Below are 15,142 nucleotides of genomic sequence, written 5' to 3'. Positions count from 1 at the left end.
CTAATTAACTCAGGCTCAGGACTTAATTGTTATGCATATATTACTTCCAGTACCTAAGCTAACTTATGATGTGGAAGTCAACAATACTGAAGATCATGTACAACAAAAAGGAAATTATTAGATGCTATTTTGAAAGAAGTGCAGTGATCAAAGCAACCTGCCAAAATCCTGTGTATTGTGAGCTTCGAAGATGCTTGACCTCCAGTGCAAAGATCAAATTCTCAAAAGTCAGATTGTGAAAAAAGAAAGTGTTTAGCCTCTCTAGCACATCTTTCTTGCATTTGAGAAAAACAAACAAACAAAGCTATTGTATGCTGAAGAGAAGTTATTTTTCATCATGCCAGAAGTTTCCAACTTGGAGCATTGAGACAGATGGGGCCCACCAGAACTGATAAGTTCTCCAAGAGGAGAGCCCTGCGTTCTCTTTCTTGTAATCCCTCACAAATCGGCAAAGAGCAGAACATGGGTAAAGGGAACTGGTTTGATTTTCCATGTCTGCTGGTTTCTTTGGCCATCCCATGACAATGTGCTATGATTGTTGTGGCCAGAATGCAGACAATTCTACATTGAACTATGCAACCAGAAGTTGCATATATATCAGACCATATTATTAAAAACCTAATCTTCTGATCCTACAAACCAGGACTAATACTGGAACAGGTTGAAATAACACTGGAAAGGATTACCAAAATAAGTTATAGATTGTTTTTTCTTGGAGAAATTCAAAATTCAACTGAACAAGGCCCTGAGCAACTTGATCTAACTTTGAAGCTGGCTTTACCTTCAGCACAGTATTTCTATAGATCCTTTGACACAATTATTTGAACTACATTTTGGTCACTAATGGAACAGGAGGCTCATGGATTCCTATGAAGGCATGTATAGGTCCACACCCCAATCCCAGGCCAAAACAGAATGAACACTGATCAAATATCTTCTGTAAAGCTATGTATGTGCTTAAGAGGGTGGGAGGAATTAAAGTGTATGTCTCTGAGGATCTCTGTAAGAAAGTATAGCACTTGACACTGACTTTGCAAGCATGCTTGGCACATGCGACTGAAAATGTACAGGTGCAGTATCATCACCTGTTTCTGAAAATGTGGTCCAGTTGATCTGGATGATTTCTGTTTGAATCCTCTTTTGCATTAATTCGCGTTCAAACCTCTGGTAAATGCTGCTGAAAAGGGTTTACCTGACATTAAAGAAAATTCTCCTTGTTCTGGAAACTTGTACAGTGGAAAAAAGTACATCTAAAAATAGTGCAAAGGAAAGTATAGATTATAGCCTCTGGACATAAAGTAAAGTTACTTTCTCTTTTTCCATTAGGTCTTTGTCAGCCTCGTGTGTCAGGAGTAGTTGGAGCAGAACCATTCTCTGCCAAATTGCGCTATACTGGCCCAGAAGATCCTGATTATGCCAACCTCATCAAACTGACAGTCACAATGCCACATATTGATGGTATGATATAATCAGCTAATCAGCTGTGCAGTTGAGAGAACTCATAAAACAAGCTGTTATTTGAGCTATTTTATTGGTCATATTATTTTAAATAGCCAAAATAACATGTGGGACCAGAGAAAAACTTGATGAATGTACAAGTGCAGTTTGCAACAAGGTGCATAAGATATTGTGTTAATACATAGTCTTGAATGTTTTCAGATTAATTGCATAGTTTACATAAGTTTGGTTAAACCTACACTTTATAAAACTCCCTTGAACCACATACAGATATACCACAGAAGATTTTATTATTGAAAAATATAAAGCCATTTAATTACTATGTGCTTCTGAAAAATATCACACAAAATCCTGACTGAAAATTATGTTGGAGGTTTAGAAATATTATATTTGGCATTCATGTTACAAAGACACAACTATTGTGGATAAGTCTCATGCACACTTAGCATATCAACTTTCTTTGAATTCTAAAGTCCATTAATTGCTGTATGTGCACAATACAGAAGCATTGCATAACTTGCTTAGTGTTTGGCAAACTTTGGCTAAATTAAGCAGCTCTGAACACTGAAATTTAGTTACAGTGCTATAAATGAATGTTTTTTAGGCATGCTGCCTGTTATTTCTACGAGAGAGCTCTCCAACTTTGAGCTGACACTTAGCCCTGATGGAACTAGAGTTGGAAACCATAAATGCTCCAACCTGTTGGATTACACGGAAGTGAAGACCCACCATGGTTTCTTAACTGATGCTACCAAAAATCCAGATGTGATTGGAGAGACCATTCCCTATCAATACAGCCCAATAATTAGAGGATTCAATACCTTGCGCTTCTACCGCAATCTGAATCTGGAAGCCTGTTTATGGGAGTTTGTTAGCTATTATGACATGTCCGAGCTCCTCACAGATTGTGGAGGCACCATTGGGACAGATGGACAGGTATGAAGCTGTAACTTGATTTTGTACTGTGTTCTTAAAGTGAAAGATTTCCTTAATGCATCTATGCCTACAGAAATAAGTGGGTTTAGAATTAATTTAGTTAAAAAGTGGTTGCTTTTTTTTTCTTAGTCCTCCCCCAAGGTCAGCTTATTTTTCAGAGCTATTAATATTCATTAAATGTTAATAGGCTGTATGGGAAATCCTTGTCCGATTGAAGTTAAGAGAATGATTTAATTTGAATTAAATTTGCTGTGATTTTCTCCCAATACAATTTTGAAGTATTTTAGGACAAACCAATCCTACTTTTACTGTATAGTGAGCTACCTTAGTCTTAGAATGAAAGCCTAAAGGTTTTCTTTTAGCATATTTATACTAGCTGGATGGAGATATATATATACACACATTAAATTAGTATTAGTCATGGTGTATCTCTAAAAAGAGTTTAAAAAAAATTGTGAAGACCCTTCTTGTTGATAACAATGGACTGCAGTGTCCTACCAAGTGCTTGCTGCTGCTCATCTCTTGCTCACAAGACCTGCCAGTGCAGACAGCACAGTAGTCTTGCATTACCCAGCAAAAAATGCCTTGGTCAGGAAGCAAAAAGAAGCTGCCAATACAGAATGGCTGAAGAACAGACCTGTGAAAGTGGTTGGGGAGTTAAAACAAAGAGATTGAGGAGATCTTCAGATGTCCTTTGGAGAATTATTTCTAGAAATCCATAGTAAAGTGGAAGCAAAAAGGGTGCAGGATTTCTTCTGGTGCAGTGACAGTGATGCTAATCCCTTGTATAATTACTACATAAGCCTGCCTCATCCCACTCAGGCTCTAAAGTACAAAAGCAGCATCTATGAAGATCAATCATTTATGACACAGAAAAATCTTTTTGGGGAATAATCATACAGGCTGGAAGAAAGACTGGAAATGCAGTACCTCATTTCGGAGAAGTCTATCACAGAATCGAAAATGGCTAGGACTGGAAAGGACCTTAAGATCATCTAGTTCCAATGCCCCTGCCATGGGCAGGGACACCACATGCTAAACCATGTCACCCAAGACTCCATCCAACCTGGCCTTGAACACTGCCAGGGATGGAACATTCACAACTTCCTTGGGCAACCTATTCCAGTGCCTCACCACCCTCACTGTGAAGAACTTCTTCCTTATATCTAATCTAAACTTCCCCTGTTTAAGTTTAAAGCCATTACCCCTTGTCCTACCACTAGAGTCCCTAATGAAGAGTCCCTCCCCAGCAGCCTTGTAGGCCCCCTTCAGATATTGGAAGGCTGCTATGAGGTCTCCATGCAGCCTTCTCTTCTCCAGGCTGAACAACCCCAACTTTCTCAGCCTGTCTTCATACGGGAGGTGCTCCAGCCCCGTTATCATCCTCGTGGCCCTCCTCTGGACTTGCTCCAACAGCTCCATGTCCTTTTTATGTTGAGGACACCAGAACTGGACACAATACTACAAGTGAGGTCACACGAGAGCAGAGTAGAGGGGCAGGATCACCTCCTTTGACCTGCTGGTCACGCTTCTTGTGATGCAGCCTGGGATACAGTTGGATTTCTCAGCTGTGAGCACACACTGAAGCCAGCTAATGTTAAGTTTCTCATCAACCAATACCCCCAAGTCCTTCTCCACAGAGCTGCTCTGAATCTCTATCCACAGCATCATAGCTGTGTGGTAAAGCTAACTCACTTTCCTGGCTCCCTTTTAAGCCAGTGTGGAATGTATGAGGCCACTGTGTGAAATGGCCGTAATTTCTCAACTTTCTAACAGATGTTCGTTTTTGCCAAGGACCTTTCTTCTTACCAGACCTCAGTAGACTTATATGCACGCATTCTTATTTTGTCAGTCCCAAATGGCATGAGGCCTTAACAGATGAGAAAAGTGTGTCATTGTTGAAAGAAACCTATGGGCATGTGCAACAGCAAAGCTATTTTACTACGAAAAGTGTAGGTGTCAATGGACATATAGATAGTTAATCAGATAAGTTGATTTTTCTCTCTTTTTTTTGAATTTTTTTCTTTCATACTTACATGCCTGAAGTCCTCCTTCCTGTGTGAGTGTTTGCAGGTGATCATACAGTTAATTTGCTGGACAAGAAATTGCACCAGGATCTCTTTAGCCCTTGGTTAACTTCCTAACATTCTGCCCCTTTTAACTAGAGATTATATATTCTGTAAAGTATAAGATGAGAACAAAAGGGAGCTTCTGTCCTTCTTACATACAGAGTCTGTGGTAATCTGTCATCTCAGTGGTCTGTCATCAGTTCTGGCTCCTTGTCTGTTACAGAGACCAGTTCAAGGTCTCTGTCTTGATGTTGGAATCCCTCTGTTGGTGCGTCTGCTTGGGGTTGCCTCTCTGCTACAAGCAGATCCTCCTACAGGTACATTCCACTGGAACTGTGTACCAGTGGAAGGGGAAGGCATGCATGTGTGGGATGTAAACCTTACACATTCCCACAAGATAAAAATGACAGCAGTCTTCACTGTTCTTGGAATTATTTAATTTCTTCAACTCATCATTCCTTTGACTATCACTTTATGCCCATGCAACATGCAACCGCATGTTATTTCCCACACACACAATCATAAGCACATAAGCACACACAGCCGCCAAGCAGCTGTAACTCCAATTCTGTGACCTATGCAAGCCACTTCTGCCACAGTGAATAGGAAGGAAGACTTGATACGAACCCTTTCCATTTTATATACTTTTGTGTCCTTTACAGAAAAGATTGAATAGCTGGTTTAGACAAATGCGTGTCTAAATAAAACCTACATATGTCTATATGCATATAAACAGAGGAGAAAATAAACACTATTACAGTATTTTAGTAAATAAAAAGAACCTGTATATTCTGTTGTGAAAGACATGTAAAATGATAATGTGGCCAAGAAAGATAGTTGTACTTGCTTTAAGCTCCAGAAGTGTGATGTGCTTTAGGTAAGAGCACTCATTTGAAAGCAGAAAGGGATGGACATGAACTGTGAGAGCCATTAAACTGCGAGAGCCATTAAACTGCAGCTGAAGTCATCCTTTAGTGCCTTGTAGGTTATGGCTAAAAGGTTACAGTGTGTTAAGTGAAATATCAAGCTGAATTACTTCTAGCAGCAAAGCATTGCCGTGCAGCCAGTATGCGCTTCACTGCCCTCCCTGTTTCACCACCTCCATTTAATTCTTCTCCAGGTTTGGTCTTTATCTTCACATGACCCCCTCCAACTGAGAGGGGAGGCAGTCAGTGCCCTATCTCTGTGGTTGTCACCATTGTTGGTTTTTTCTCCTTCAGTGAACAATTAATAATCCTTCTCTGTGAGAGTAAAGCTGGCAGCTATGGTTTTCACCATGGTTTTTTAGCATACAAAGGAAGCTTAAGTTCTATTATACAGACAGAACAGATAGATTAAAAAAACCCACTTTTATGACATCCTGCTACCATTGCAAATTTAATAGCTTTAATTTACCAGATATTTTCAGTAGATCCTTAAGCTCAAAATTCTGTTTCTTGATTCTAGATCTCAAGTACCTGCATGGTCAAACAAAGATAGCATTGTTGATTCAGACAGAGATATTTCACAAAAGAAACTGGCAATATATTGTGTGATGTGGATCTTCATTTTATGGGAGCTCCTCCTCTGCTAGAGGAAGAAGATGAGCTTCAGTCAGCATGAAGTGAGGTGGGAGACCTGCAGCTGGTGTAGCAGTGCTTGTACTTTGCTGCAAGCTGCAGCTGCCTTAGCCAGTTCCCATGAACTCATGAACTGTCATAATACATACAGAGAAGGTCTTAGTTTTCTTTTTTTTTCCTTTGAGGCCTTTTGCTCGTGACCTATTCTCTTTCTCAATTACTCTGTGCATGAGCAAACACTGTGTGAGTTAGATGCAGCACTCTTTTCAGTATACAGCTTGACACTTTGTTCCTGGGGTCTGCCCTTATTTACCACATCTGAAAAATCAGGCACTTGGGTATCTAACTATGGATTTGAATGTGCTGCTTAAAGAATGTATGTTGAAAAATAAAGACCTACTCCTTTTTAAATTGAGCTAGTTCATTTGGATTATAGTTCTGTTCTGGTTAAAGTTAAGGTCAGATTTTATAATTAACAGCAACAGTTTTCTTTTGGCCAACCTGCAGTAAGGCTAAGTTTCAATGTCTGTCTTTAGAAATGTGTATGTCTTAAAAAACATGGAACTCACCTAACTGAGGGCTGTCTTCTTGTATTTTCTGGTAATTAGTAAAGGTTAGACTTTACTTCATGGGAACATGTCAAGTACTACAGACATCTCACATTCTCAAGACACGTGTGCTAGAACAATGCCAGATATTCATGAAACACAGTTAAAAATGGGAATAGTGAAAACCAAGCAAGCGACCATCCTTTATTAAAATATATATTGAAGTGTTGGCCTAGACTTACGTGATAGAGTGTTAAGTATCATTTGATCTCATTTCCTACTGTTTTAACTGCTTTAGCCACACAGTTTGGCACCTGAAGGCTTCTGTGTGGTTCTGGCCAAGTATTAATATGTGAATGTTGCTTTCCCTAGTTGCAGTCTATTGCCAGACTTGGCATAGGGAAGCAAGAAAATTACCATTACAGCTGAGCAGTTTGTTTTGTTCTCTAATGAAAATGGTTATTCCTGGCCACAACTGAAAACATCTTTCTTCCAATATGTTCAGTTCACATTTATGCTATACATGTTATGGCACTGGGTGTTTGAAAATCCCATTGGAAAGGAAATTTTAAAATCACTAACGTATTGCCACAGCTTATACGAGGCAGCTCACAGAGTTTTTATTACCAGAAACAGTATCCTTCCAGCTTTACTAGTTCTAGTTTTACCAGAATCATACTTTAAGGGGAAAAGTCAGGTCTTCTGAAAATCTCACTAGATCTATAAAATGTAAATAGGCGGAAATGTCTATTTTCTTATTTTTATGTTCAGTTCAGCTGCCACAGTCAAGTTTAAGAAAACCCCGCAACTTGTATTCCCTTGACATGGAAGCTCACTAACAGCCAAACCTTTCTTCTCCAGCTGCAAACACATGCGTTTAGTGAGCACTGTGAAGAAAAAACTACTGTAAAGTTAATGCACCAGCTGTGTAACGAAGTCAGATGTTAATTTTTTCAAGGAGCTGGCATTTCAAGGCTGTATTGCATTCTCCTCTCCATTCAAACTTCTTTAAACAAACCTGCTTTGCATTTCACCTGTGGCCTACCTGGCTGCATGCCTTCTTGGGGCCAGATCTTAGCTTTACCATATTGGTATTGTGTAAACAGTCAATTGATAACATTGTTAATCTTGTGTGACTCAGATTCACAGACGGAACAAGTAAATACAACAGAAAATGAGGCTCAGGGTAATTTGGAGGACAAATATACAATTTTCATGAAAAGTTTAGTTCATTGGAATATATAATATAAAACATGAACTTATGTTATTTCTAATTTGTAATTCTGATTTTATCAGTACTAACAGTGTGCACATGCACAGAACTGCCAAACTCTGCCTTTTGGAAATGTGAGCCAGATAAATAAACCACAGTAGAAATGTAGAACAGAGTCCAGCCCCCAAAACCTTAGCTGGAAATACTTTTTTTTTGCTGTAAATATTCTCACTTGTTACATGACAGATTCTCAAACTAATTTGGCAGGGGGGAGGTGGGGGAGTGTTACTTAATGAAGTTTGACAGTTTTCATCAGAAAGGGAAACAAAAGAACACCTATAGAAACTCCCATTAGTATTTCCTAAGTCTTAAATGGGAATTGTCAATGTTGAAAAATAGACCTTATGCTCTGTGATAATTTATCTCACAATTATATGAAAATCTACTTCTTATGTCAATGTCCAGTATAAATTATGTTCTTTCCTCACACACATGAATTCCGACATGCACTTTGAGTGATTTGTGGTCTACATTTTTTCATACATTAACTATAAGAGTCTATTCCCCGATTGGAACAATTTTTGTCTTCTATCTTCTGAGATAGAATTCCAGGTTCTCCAGAACTGTCATTGTTACAGAGTATTAGACACAATTTCCCCAGCTTAGATGAGGTGTAGCTGTAGTGTGTATTTCTCTCCTGGTGTCACAAGGCTAAAAGTCACACTCACTTGTTATTGTTTAAAATTAAGTTAGTGAATATAATTTTGTTAGTACAACTGCTAACATCTCCTGTGCATAGGATGCATAAATACACAGTGCACCTGTTCTGTCTCTCCACAGCAGTTAAACTGATCCTACACTTACACAGTTCTAAGTTACCATTTTGGTTTCATCATGTCACATTGAGATAAAATATGAACAGCTGGCTACTTTCAATAGGCTTTGCAGGCAGTGCTGTAAAATAAAGATAACTCAATGGAAAGAATGTTTTCTCATGTTTGCCTAAATGGCATTATTAAGAGGGCTAGAGAAGTAAGACTCCTCCATCTGTGTAACACATTCCATTAATTCATTTGTTGGAGAGTCTGCTCACTTACTGACTCAGTTTTCCTCTGCAGTTAATTTCTTCTTTATTTTATTTTTATTGTGTCAAAAAGATCCTTTGTATTTCATATAGCATACAGTGTGTCCTGTGATTTTTCTTTTCTGCTGCCTGAAGTGTAGTTTTCCCCTCATGGCATTTTCCTTTCCAGCAAGAAATGAGAGGGGTTTGTATGTTTTAATTTACTGTTGGGAGAAAGAGAACTATTTATTCAGTGATTCTCTGGCTATCAGTATTGTAGGTTTTCTTCCACACCTGCAAATCCATGAGTGCCTAAAGAATGGTTTGTGAGCATAGAAACTCAATGAGCGGGTTTAGCAAGAACTCCTTTCTCTCCTTACATGCCATGAATCTCACATAAGGGCAGCTATACTGATGAAAGCACGTAGACTTTTGTAAGTACACAAATAAATTCCCAGGCTGGGGCAAGCAGCCCTGTTGCCCACACATCTCTCATGGGTTTTGCCAAAAGAGAAGAACCTTCTAAACTCTAAGGTTCTAGAAATGGAGACAATTTTTTGGCATCATGTTTTCAGATTTACCCACAGAGTAATGTATGACAAAGGAGCAGTGTTTCAGGCAGAACTGCCCCAGAAAAGATCCTACTGCTACATTTCTACCAGTAAAAATGAGTTGAGCTCACTAACACTTTTATTGAACAGAGGCAAGAAAACCCTAAAATGTGTCTTACAGACATCATTAATGGATTGCTTTATGTACAGTGTATGTGAAGAGGTGATTATACCTCGTATTTGAAAATCAAGGAGAGCTTTGAAAGACTGGATTTTTTTACTTGAGATGGCAGAAGATACTGAGCTGGTAGGGGTTTTGTGGATCACTCTCTCCTTAACACTCTGTATAATGTGGTTCCAGCACTAGTAAACTAACAGGATTTCATGGTCTCGCTATTCTTGAATGCCACCACACTGAGGGCTAGAAATTCTCCTGATTTCTAGGCTGGTTTTGTCATGGCCATCTTATGCTTATTTGTTCCCATATCAGCACCATCTTTCATCGTCAGTGGCCCTTCTCTCTGTTTTGCCTGGTGTATATACACAGTATTCTTATTCCCTCTCAGCCTTTGTTGTACTGGGTTAAAAAAACCAGCTATTTTAGACTCCCCTCCTCAGATAGTTTTGCCATTCCTGTGATTACGTTGATTTCTTTTTCTACAGTCTACAATGCAAATCAGGCTTTTTCAAGCATGGATGATCAAAGCTGTTCCAGATAAGCTCTCACTAGTGCTCTGTATAATAGCATGCATGCTTCTAATTTCCACCCCATTCCTCAGTTTATCTTAGGATCATATCACATGGAGAGGGCAGGAAGGTCATGGTTGTGATGTGATCAACTTTGCATACCAAAATTTCTTCCCCTCTATAGCTTCTAACTGATGTCTTTCATTTCTATTAGAAATCCCTGACACTAATTTCCATTACCTTATACTTTATGCTATAAAATTTCATCTCACTTCAGTCCTGGTCCTCAAGGTCATTAAATTCTCCCTGTGTTAAATTCCAGTCCTCCTTTACATTATCATGAAACATTACGTATGCTTCTTTTCAAAGGGATAATGGACATATATCAAATCTTTCATGTACTTCTGTTTCTTCTTTATAAGCAAACTGAATTTCAGATATTTAACTTCAATGTCTACTTCTTACTGACAACACACAGATATAGAAGAAAAACACAAATTGAAGAGCCAACACAGATTGTCTGGGATGACTTTTCAATAGGAACACATTTGTTACACTACCAAGTGTATTCAGTTCTTGATACTGTTCCAAGAAATGACAAATGTTCAAGGTTATTCCTGAATCAAAGGCAAACCGTGATGCACTGTAGAGTTCCACCATAGCTATATTTTTTTAATAGAAGTGGGAATTCTATGTTGTTACTTGGAAAACAGTTTAGCAAATCCATGTCCGAAATGATTCATCAGATATCATGCAAGCATCCCAAAGATAAACTTGCAACTTAAATAGGACTAAAGGATAATTTTTTTGTCTAACTTCAGTTTCTCATCCAATACATATGGAGAAGAAACCCCTTTCTTTGTTCAACATAGAATTTCTTGATTGTGTTTATGTAAAACCAACAAAGAAGCATTAATATAAAATAATCTAAAACTGTAGCATCTCATCTTATCTACCAGGCTGCCTCACTGCATGATACTGTGTGTTTCCAGATACTCTTCTGTCTAAATGACAGCACATTTGATGGAATGATGCAAACAATGTAAGTGTAAAGGGTTTTGGTAGCAGAGACTGTAGATCAAGAAGTGTTAATGCATTGTGGCAACTACAAACATTTGCCATAATGAACTTCTTAATTAGTTCAGAGTATTTAGTCAAGGCAGGCAGTATCTTTGTGGTTTCATAGTATTACTACAATTTTTGCCTGACATTTGGAAATGTAATGCAGCTGTAAGGTAATGGACATTTCTGACCCCGTACATGCCACTGGGTGTACCCAAAAACAGTTTGATTTTTACACAGCTTGTAAAGTTCTTTGAATGTTGGGGGATTTTTTTAATAGTCCAAAACACTCTTTGCAAGCTTGTAAGGTTCAGATGCACAAATTTACATATGGAATTTCTATTGGAAGCAAATGAGAGTTCAACACCATTTATGCCTTTGAAAAGTCTCCCACCGGGAGATGATCTTAATGCCTTTCCTTCCATCTCTTTCTAAAGAAATCCAGAATGTTCTAAAAGGATCTGGATTGCACATTTCTAATCAGAGAGATGTGAATGAAAAAGTATTTGTAACAGAACATAAATGTAAAATCTCCTCAGAAAGGTTTGGATATGTGCATCATGGATGCTGTCCTAAGAGGTGGCAGTTTACTGACACTGTTCATGCCTTTTTTCATCAAAATATATATAAAGAATATGTAATTCTCTGATAATAATTCAATATAGTGCTATTGTTTTGTACAATACATGCATAAAGGATCTATTTTTGAATCTATATCAACTTGCATTTTATTTTTAGTTCTTCCAGGCAGTGACAAATAGTATGATCTGTGTGTTTGCATGCAGTGTGTTAGCTACTATCCATGCACAACAGAATAAAGAGTTTCAGAAAAGCATAAGTACAGTCCAAGGACTGTCTTGCAATGATATCTGAGCAAATTCAGGGTCTTCCAGAAGAGCTTCTTAGAGGACAGCAGCATAAGGATGTAAGCAAAAGAGTTGGTTAAAACACAAAGAAAGAGCAAATGCAGAAGGATATTTGAAAAGTTTCTAAAGTCTTCATTTGTAGCCATGTTGAATAACTACTTAAAAAATGTGAGCAAAAAATGATAAGTCAAAATTGAGGGGTTTATGTTTTATTAGAAAACATATTCAGTTTGAAATACAAAACGGAAGTTGGAGGGATGTAAGTTCAGCTGAAATGTGGTGTTTTGCACTTCATCTGTAATTGCAAAATGAGAGAATTTTATTCAGTCACAATATTTATTTCAGGTTCTCTCTTCATTTTCTCTTGCACTCGGATTACCAGTGCGATGCTGCCTTTCATGACCACTAACCTAAATAAGTAATTTTCATTTTTATAGGTTCTCAACCTAGTACAGTCCTATGTCACGCTGAGAGTCCCCTTGTACGTCTCTTATGTTTTCCACTCCCCGGTGGGTGTAGGAGGCTGGCAGCACTTCGACCTCCAGTCAGAGCTCCGGCTGACTTTTGTGTATGACACTGCCATCCTGTGGAAGGATGGGATCGGCAGCCCACCTGAAGCAGAGCTCCAAGGTGAGTGTTGGATTTCTTTGCATTGAACTCATGTTCTGTAACCAAGAGTATAATTTGCACACAGTAAGATGATTTTTCAATAATTCTAATACTAAAAAAGTAATAGTATATCACTTATTATCAGTTGCAAACACTCTGTTATACCTTAGCACTCACAGTTCTCTGCTGGGGTGTTTAAGAAAACTATGTAAAGTTGATATCAGTTTTATTGCAAAGAAACATAATTGTCTTGTTTGAAGTACACATGAAAAAACTAACACATTTATTTATACTCAGAACTTCAAGGTTCATTATGTATTCATATTCTGTTACCATACAAGATGCTTGCACTTTAATGAAAACAAAATCAGAAACTTTTCTGTGCTATCATTTTTTACTGGCCATGAATGTTCAGTTTTGGAAACTTTTGATATTTTAAACACATTAATTGTGAAACATTCAAAAGATATAGGAATATGTAATGGGTATAATAGCCTATGTGTTAGAGTAGTAAACTGTGAAGCATTCTTTAAATGTGATAGATACTATCAATAAGTGTTTGTAACTATAATTAGTCACAAATCAAACTCTTAACATTACAGAATTTATCTTTGCAAAAGATTATTTTATTTTTTAAAAAATAAAGACATACAGATGTCTGTGAAAATGTATGTTTAAACCTATATGCTTCTTTGTTCTATTTATGCAAATTTCTTTAGTATTCATCAGCATTAAGCTTAAGTGTTCCATATCTGTCTCAGCCTATGGTAGAATAGAGGCACCAGCTACAATTATGTATGTACGCTCACACAGTTTCAGGACTCCAGTGAACATAAAACCATTCTTTGTTTCTACAAACCCTGTATATGGGCTACAGAAGTCATTGCTATGTGATTTCTGTCCTCATGTTGAGAACAGTAAATGAGGGTGGCAAGGGGACTCTACAGTGCATGAAGAATGAAGCACATGTCATGCCATGCCTAAAGAATAAGCCACATACCACAAATCATATGATGTACTAGACACTGACTAACAACCAGATTTAATCCTCAGCTATGTGGCGCATCTATGCCACCATTTTCCTGCCTTTAATGCTTAATATTTTATTCTCTGTTTAAAGACCTGATGGCCAGGTGTTTGGAGATGCTGAACATTGGCAGCTCCCTTTGACAACAGCTAGAACAAAACACATGATAAACACAGTAAGGTAGTGGAGGATAGACCCCCAACAGATCCCAAACTGATTTGGGCAGTATTTTCTCACTCTTCAGCCTTGTACAATGAGCATCTGTTTTTCTGGGCAGGAAGAGGTTAACAAATCTCCAATTTATTTCCATACCTCTGGATAGATATAGTTGTTCTACATATATTCTACTTATAACTGTAAAGCAGTCAAGGTCTTCTAAAGCCATATTTCATACATGTATGTGTATTTCTGATGTACCAATAGATATAATTGGTAGAGGTGTTTTTGTATGGGTGATATACATTCACATTGGTGAGGGTGTTATGTTTCTGACACGTTCATGGAGGAACATTCCTCTTTCCTTCTTGCTCCTGGCAAGCAGAATGGTGGCACATCACTGGCTGTCTGTAAAGGGATGCTGGAGGTAACACCTGAACTCTGAAGCTTTGCAGAACTCTAGAGAAAAAAAAGACTTGGCTGCAAGCTACAACAATAAACCTCTTCTGACATATAAACAAGACCTTGTAACCTGAAATTAGGAAATATTAGGCCCATGTTTTGGGCCAAATTCATGCCAGAAATTTCCAGCAATGCAAAGTCAGAATGAGTTTCACAGATTCAAGCACCCTCAAGCCGATTGCCATGGAAGCCACAAGCAACAGCTGGTGGGTGATGCCTTGAGAGGGTAGATAGGGAAACACTGATAAAAAGTATCATTGAAGCAGCTTTCACTGGTAGGAGTCAGCTTGAATACCTAGTGAGAACATAAGTATTCTTCCTTCTATAGAACCTACTGGCAGCTCACAATGCTATTACCTGAACACAAGTACAGCCTGTGCTGTGGACTTTTGCCTACTAGAGCAGCTGTGTGGGTAGGCATGATGATATGGCATATGATAACATATAAAACCATGACTTTGCAGGGAAGTTCAGTATGTGTTTTGGAAAGCTGAAGCATTCTGAAAACTCTAGGCCCTACTGGATAAATTCTTGCTCAAGAAGAATCTTGAGTCAACCCAAAAGGTACCATCAGGCCACCTCCCAGATAACTGACATGACAAAGAGCGGAGTTGGTGTTTCACAGAAGTATGATTTATTTGTCATCTGCAAGCGGAATAAACTTTGTGAATTGATTTCTGCTGCCAGGTTCCCTCTACCCAACCAGCATGCGTATTAGTGAAGAGGGGCGCTTAGTTGTCAACTTCAAGACCGAAGCCCGATTTCATGGTCTGTTTGTGATGTCCCATCCTGGTAAGCTTAATCTACACTTTAGCAGTACTATAAAAGCAAAGACACCCCTCCCTATTCACTTTTCTTGTTTCTGCTACTAATAGC

At 38.3% G+C, this 15,142-nt stretch overlaps 1 protein-coding gene across 1 annotated transcript in view; it reads left to right on the top strand.

Moving 5' to 3' along the window:
* FREM2 (FRAS1 related extracellular matrix protein 2) overlaps positions 1–15,142 on the top strand; it is a gene marked incomplete at its 5' end in the record, with an annotated part of 119,544 nt that overhangs the window by 95,534 nt on the left and 8,868 nt on the right. The window contains 4 exons of the mRNA XM_010012795.1: positions 1,327–1,458; positions 2,063–2,394; positions 12,450–12,642; positions 14,954–15,058. Of these exons, the coding sequence (XP_010011097.1) occupies positions 1,327–1,458; positions 2,063–2,394; positions 12,450–12,642; positions 14,954–15,058 (762 nt within the window). The remainder of the gene's footprint in view (positions 1–1,326; positions 1,459–2,062; positions 2,395–12,449; positions 12,643–14,953; positions 15,059–15,142) is intronic.

This window comes from Nestor notabilis, unplaced genomic scaffold, assembly GCF_000696875.1.
Source record: "Nestor notabilis isolate BGI_N333 unplaced genomic scaffold, ASM69687v1 scaffold284, whole genome shotgun sequence".
In the NCBI taxonomy this organism is placed as follows: domain Eukaryota; kingdom Metazoa; phylum Chordata; class Aves; order Psittaciformes; family Psittacidae; genus Nestor; species Nestor notabilis.
Note: the sequence above shows the minus strand (reverse complement) of the source record. Positions and strands in the feature narration are given on the sequence as shown.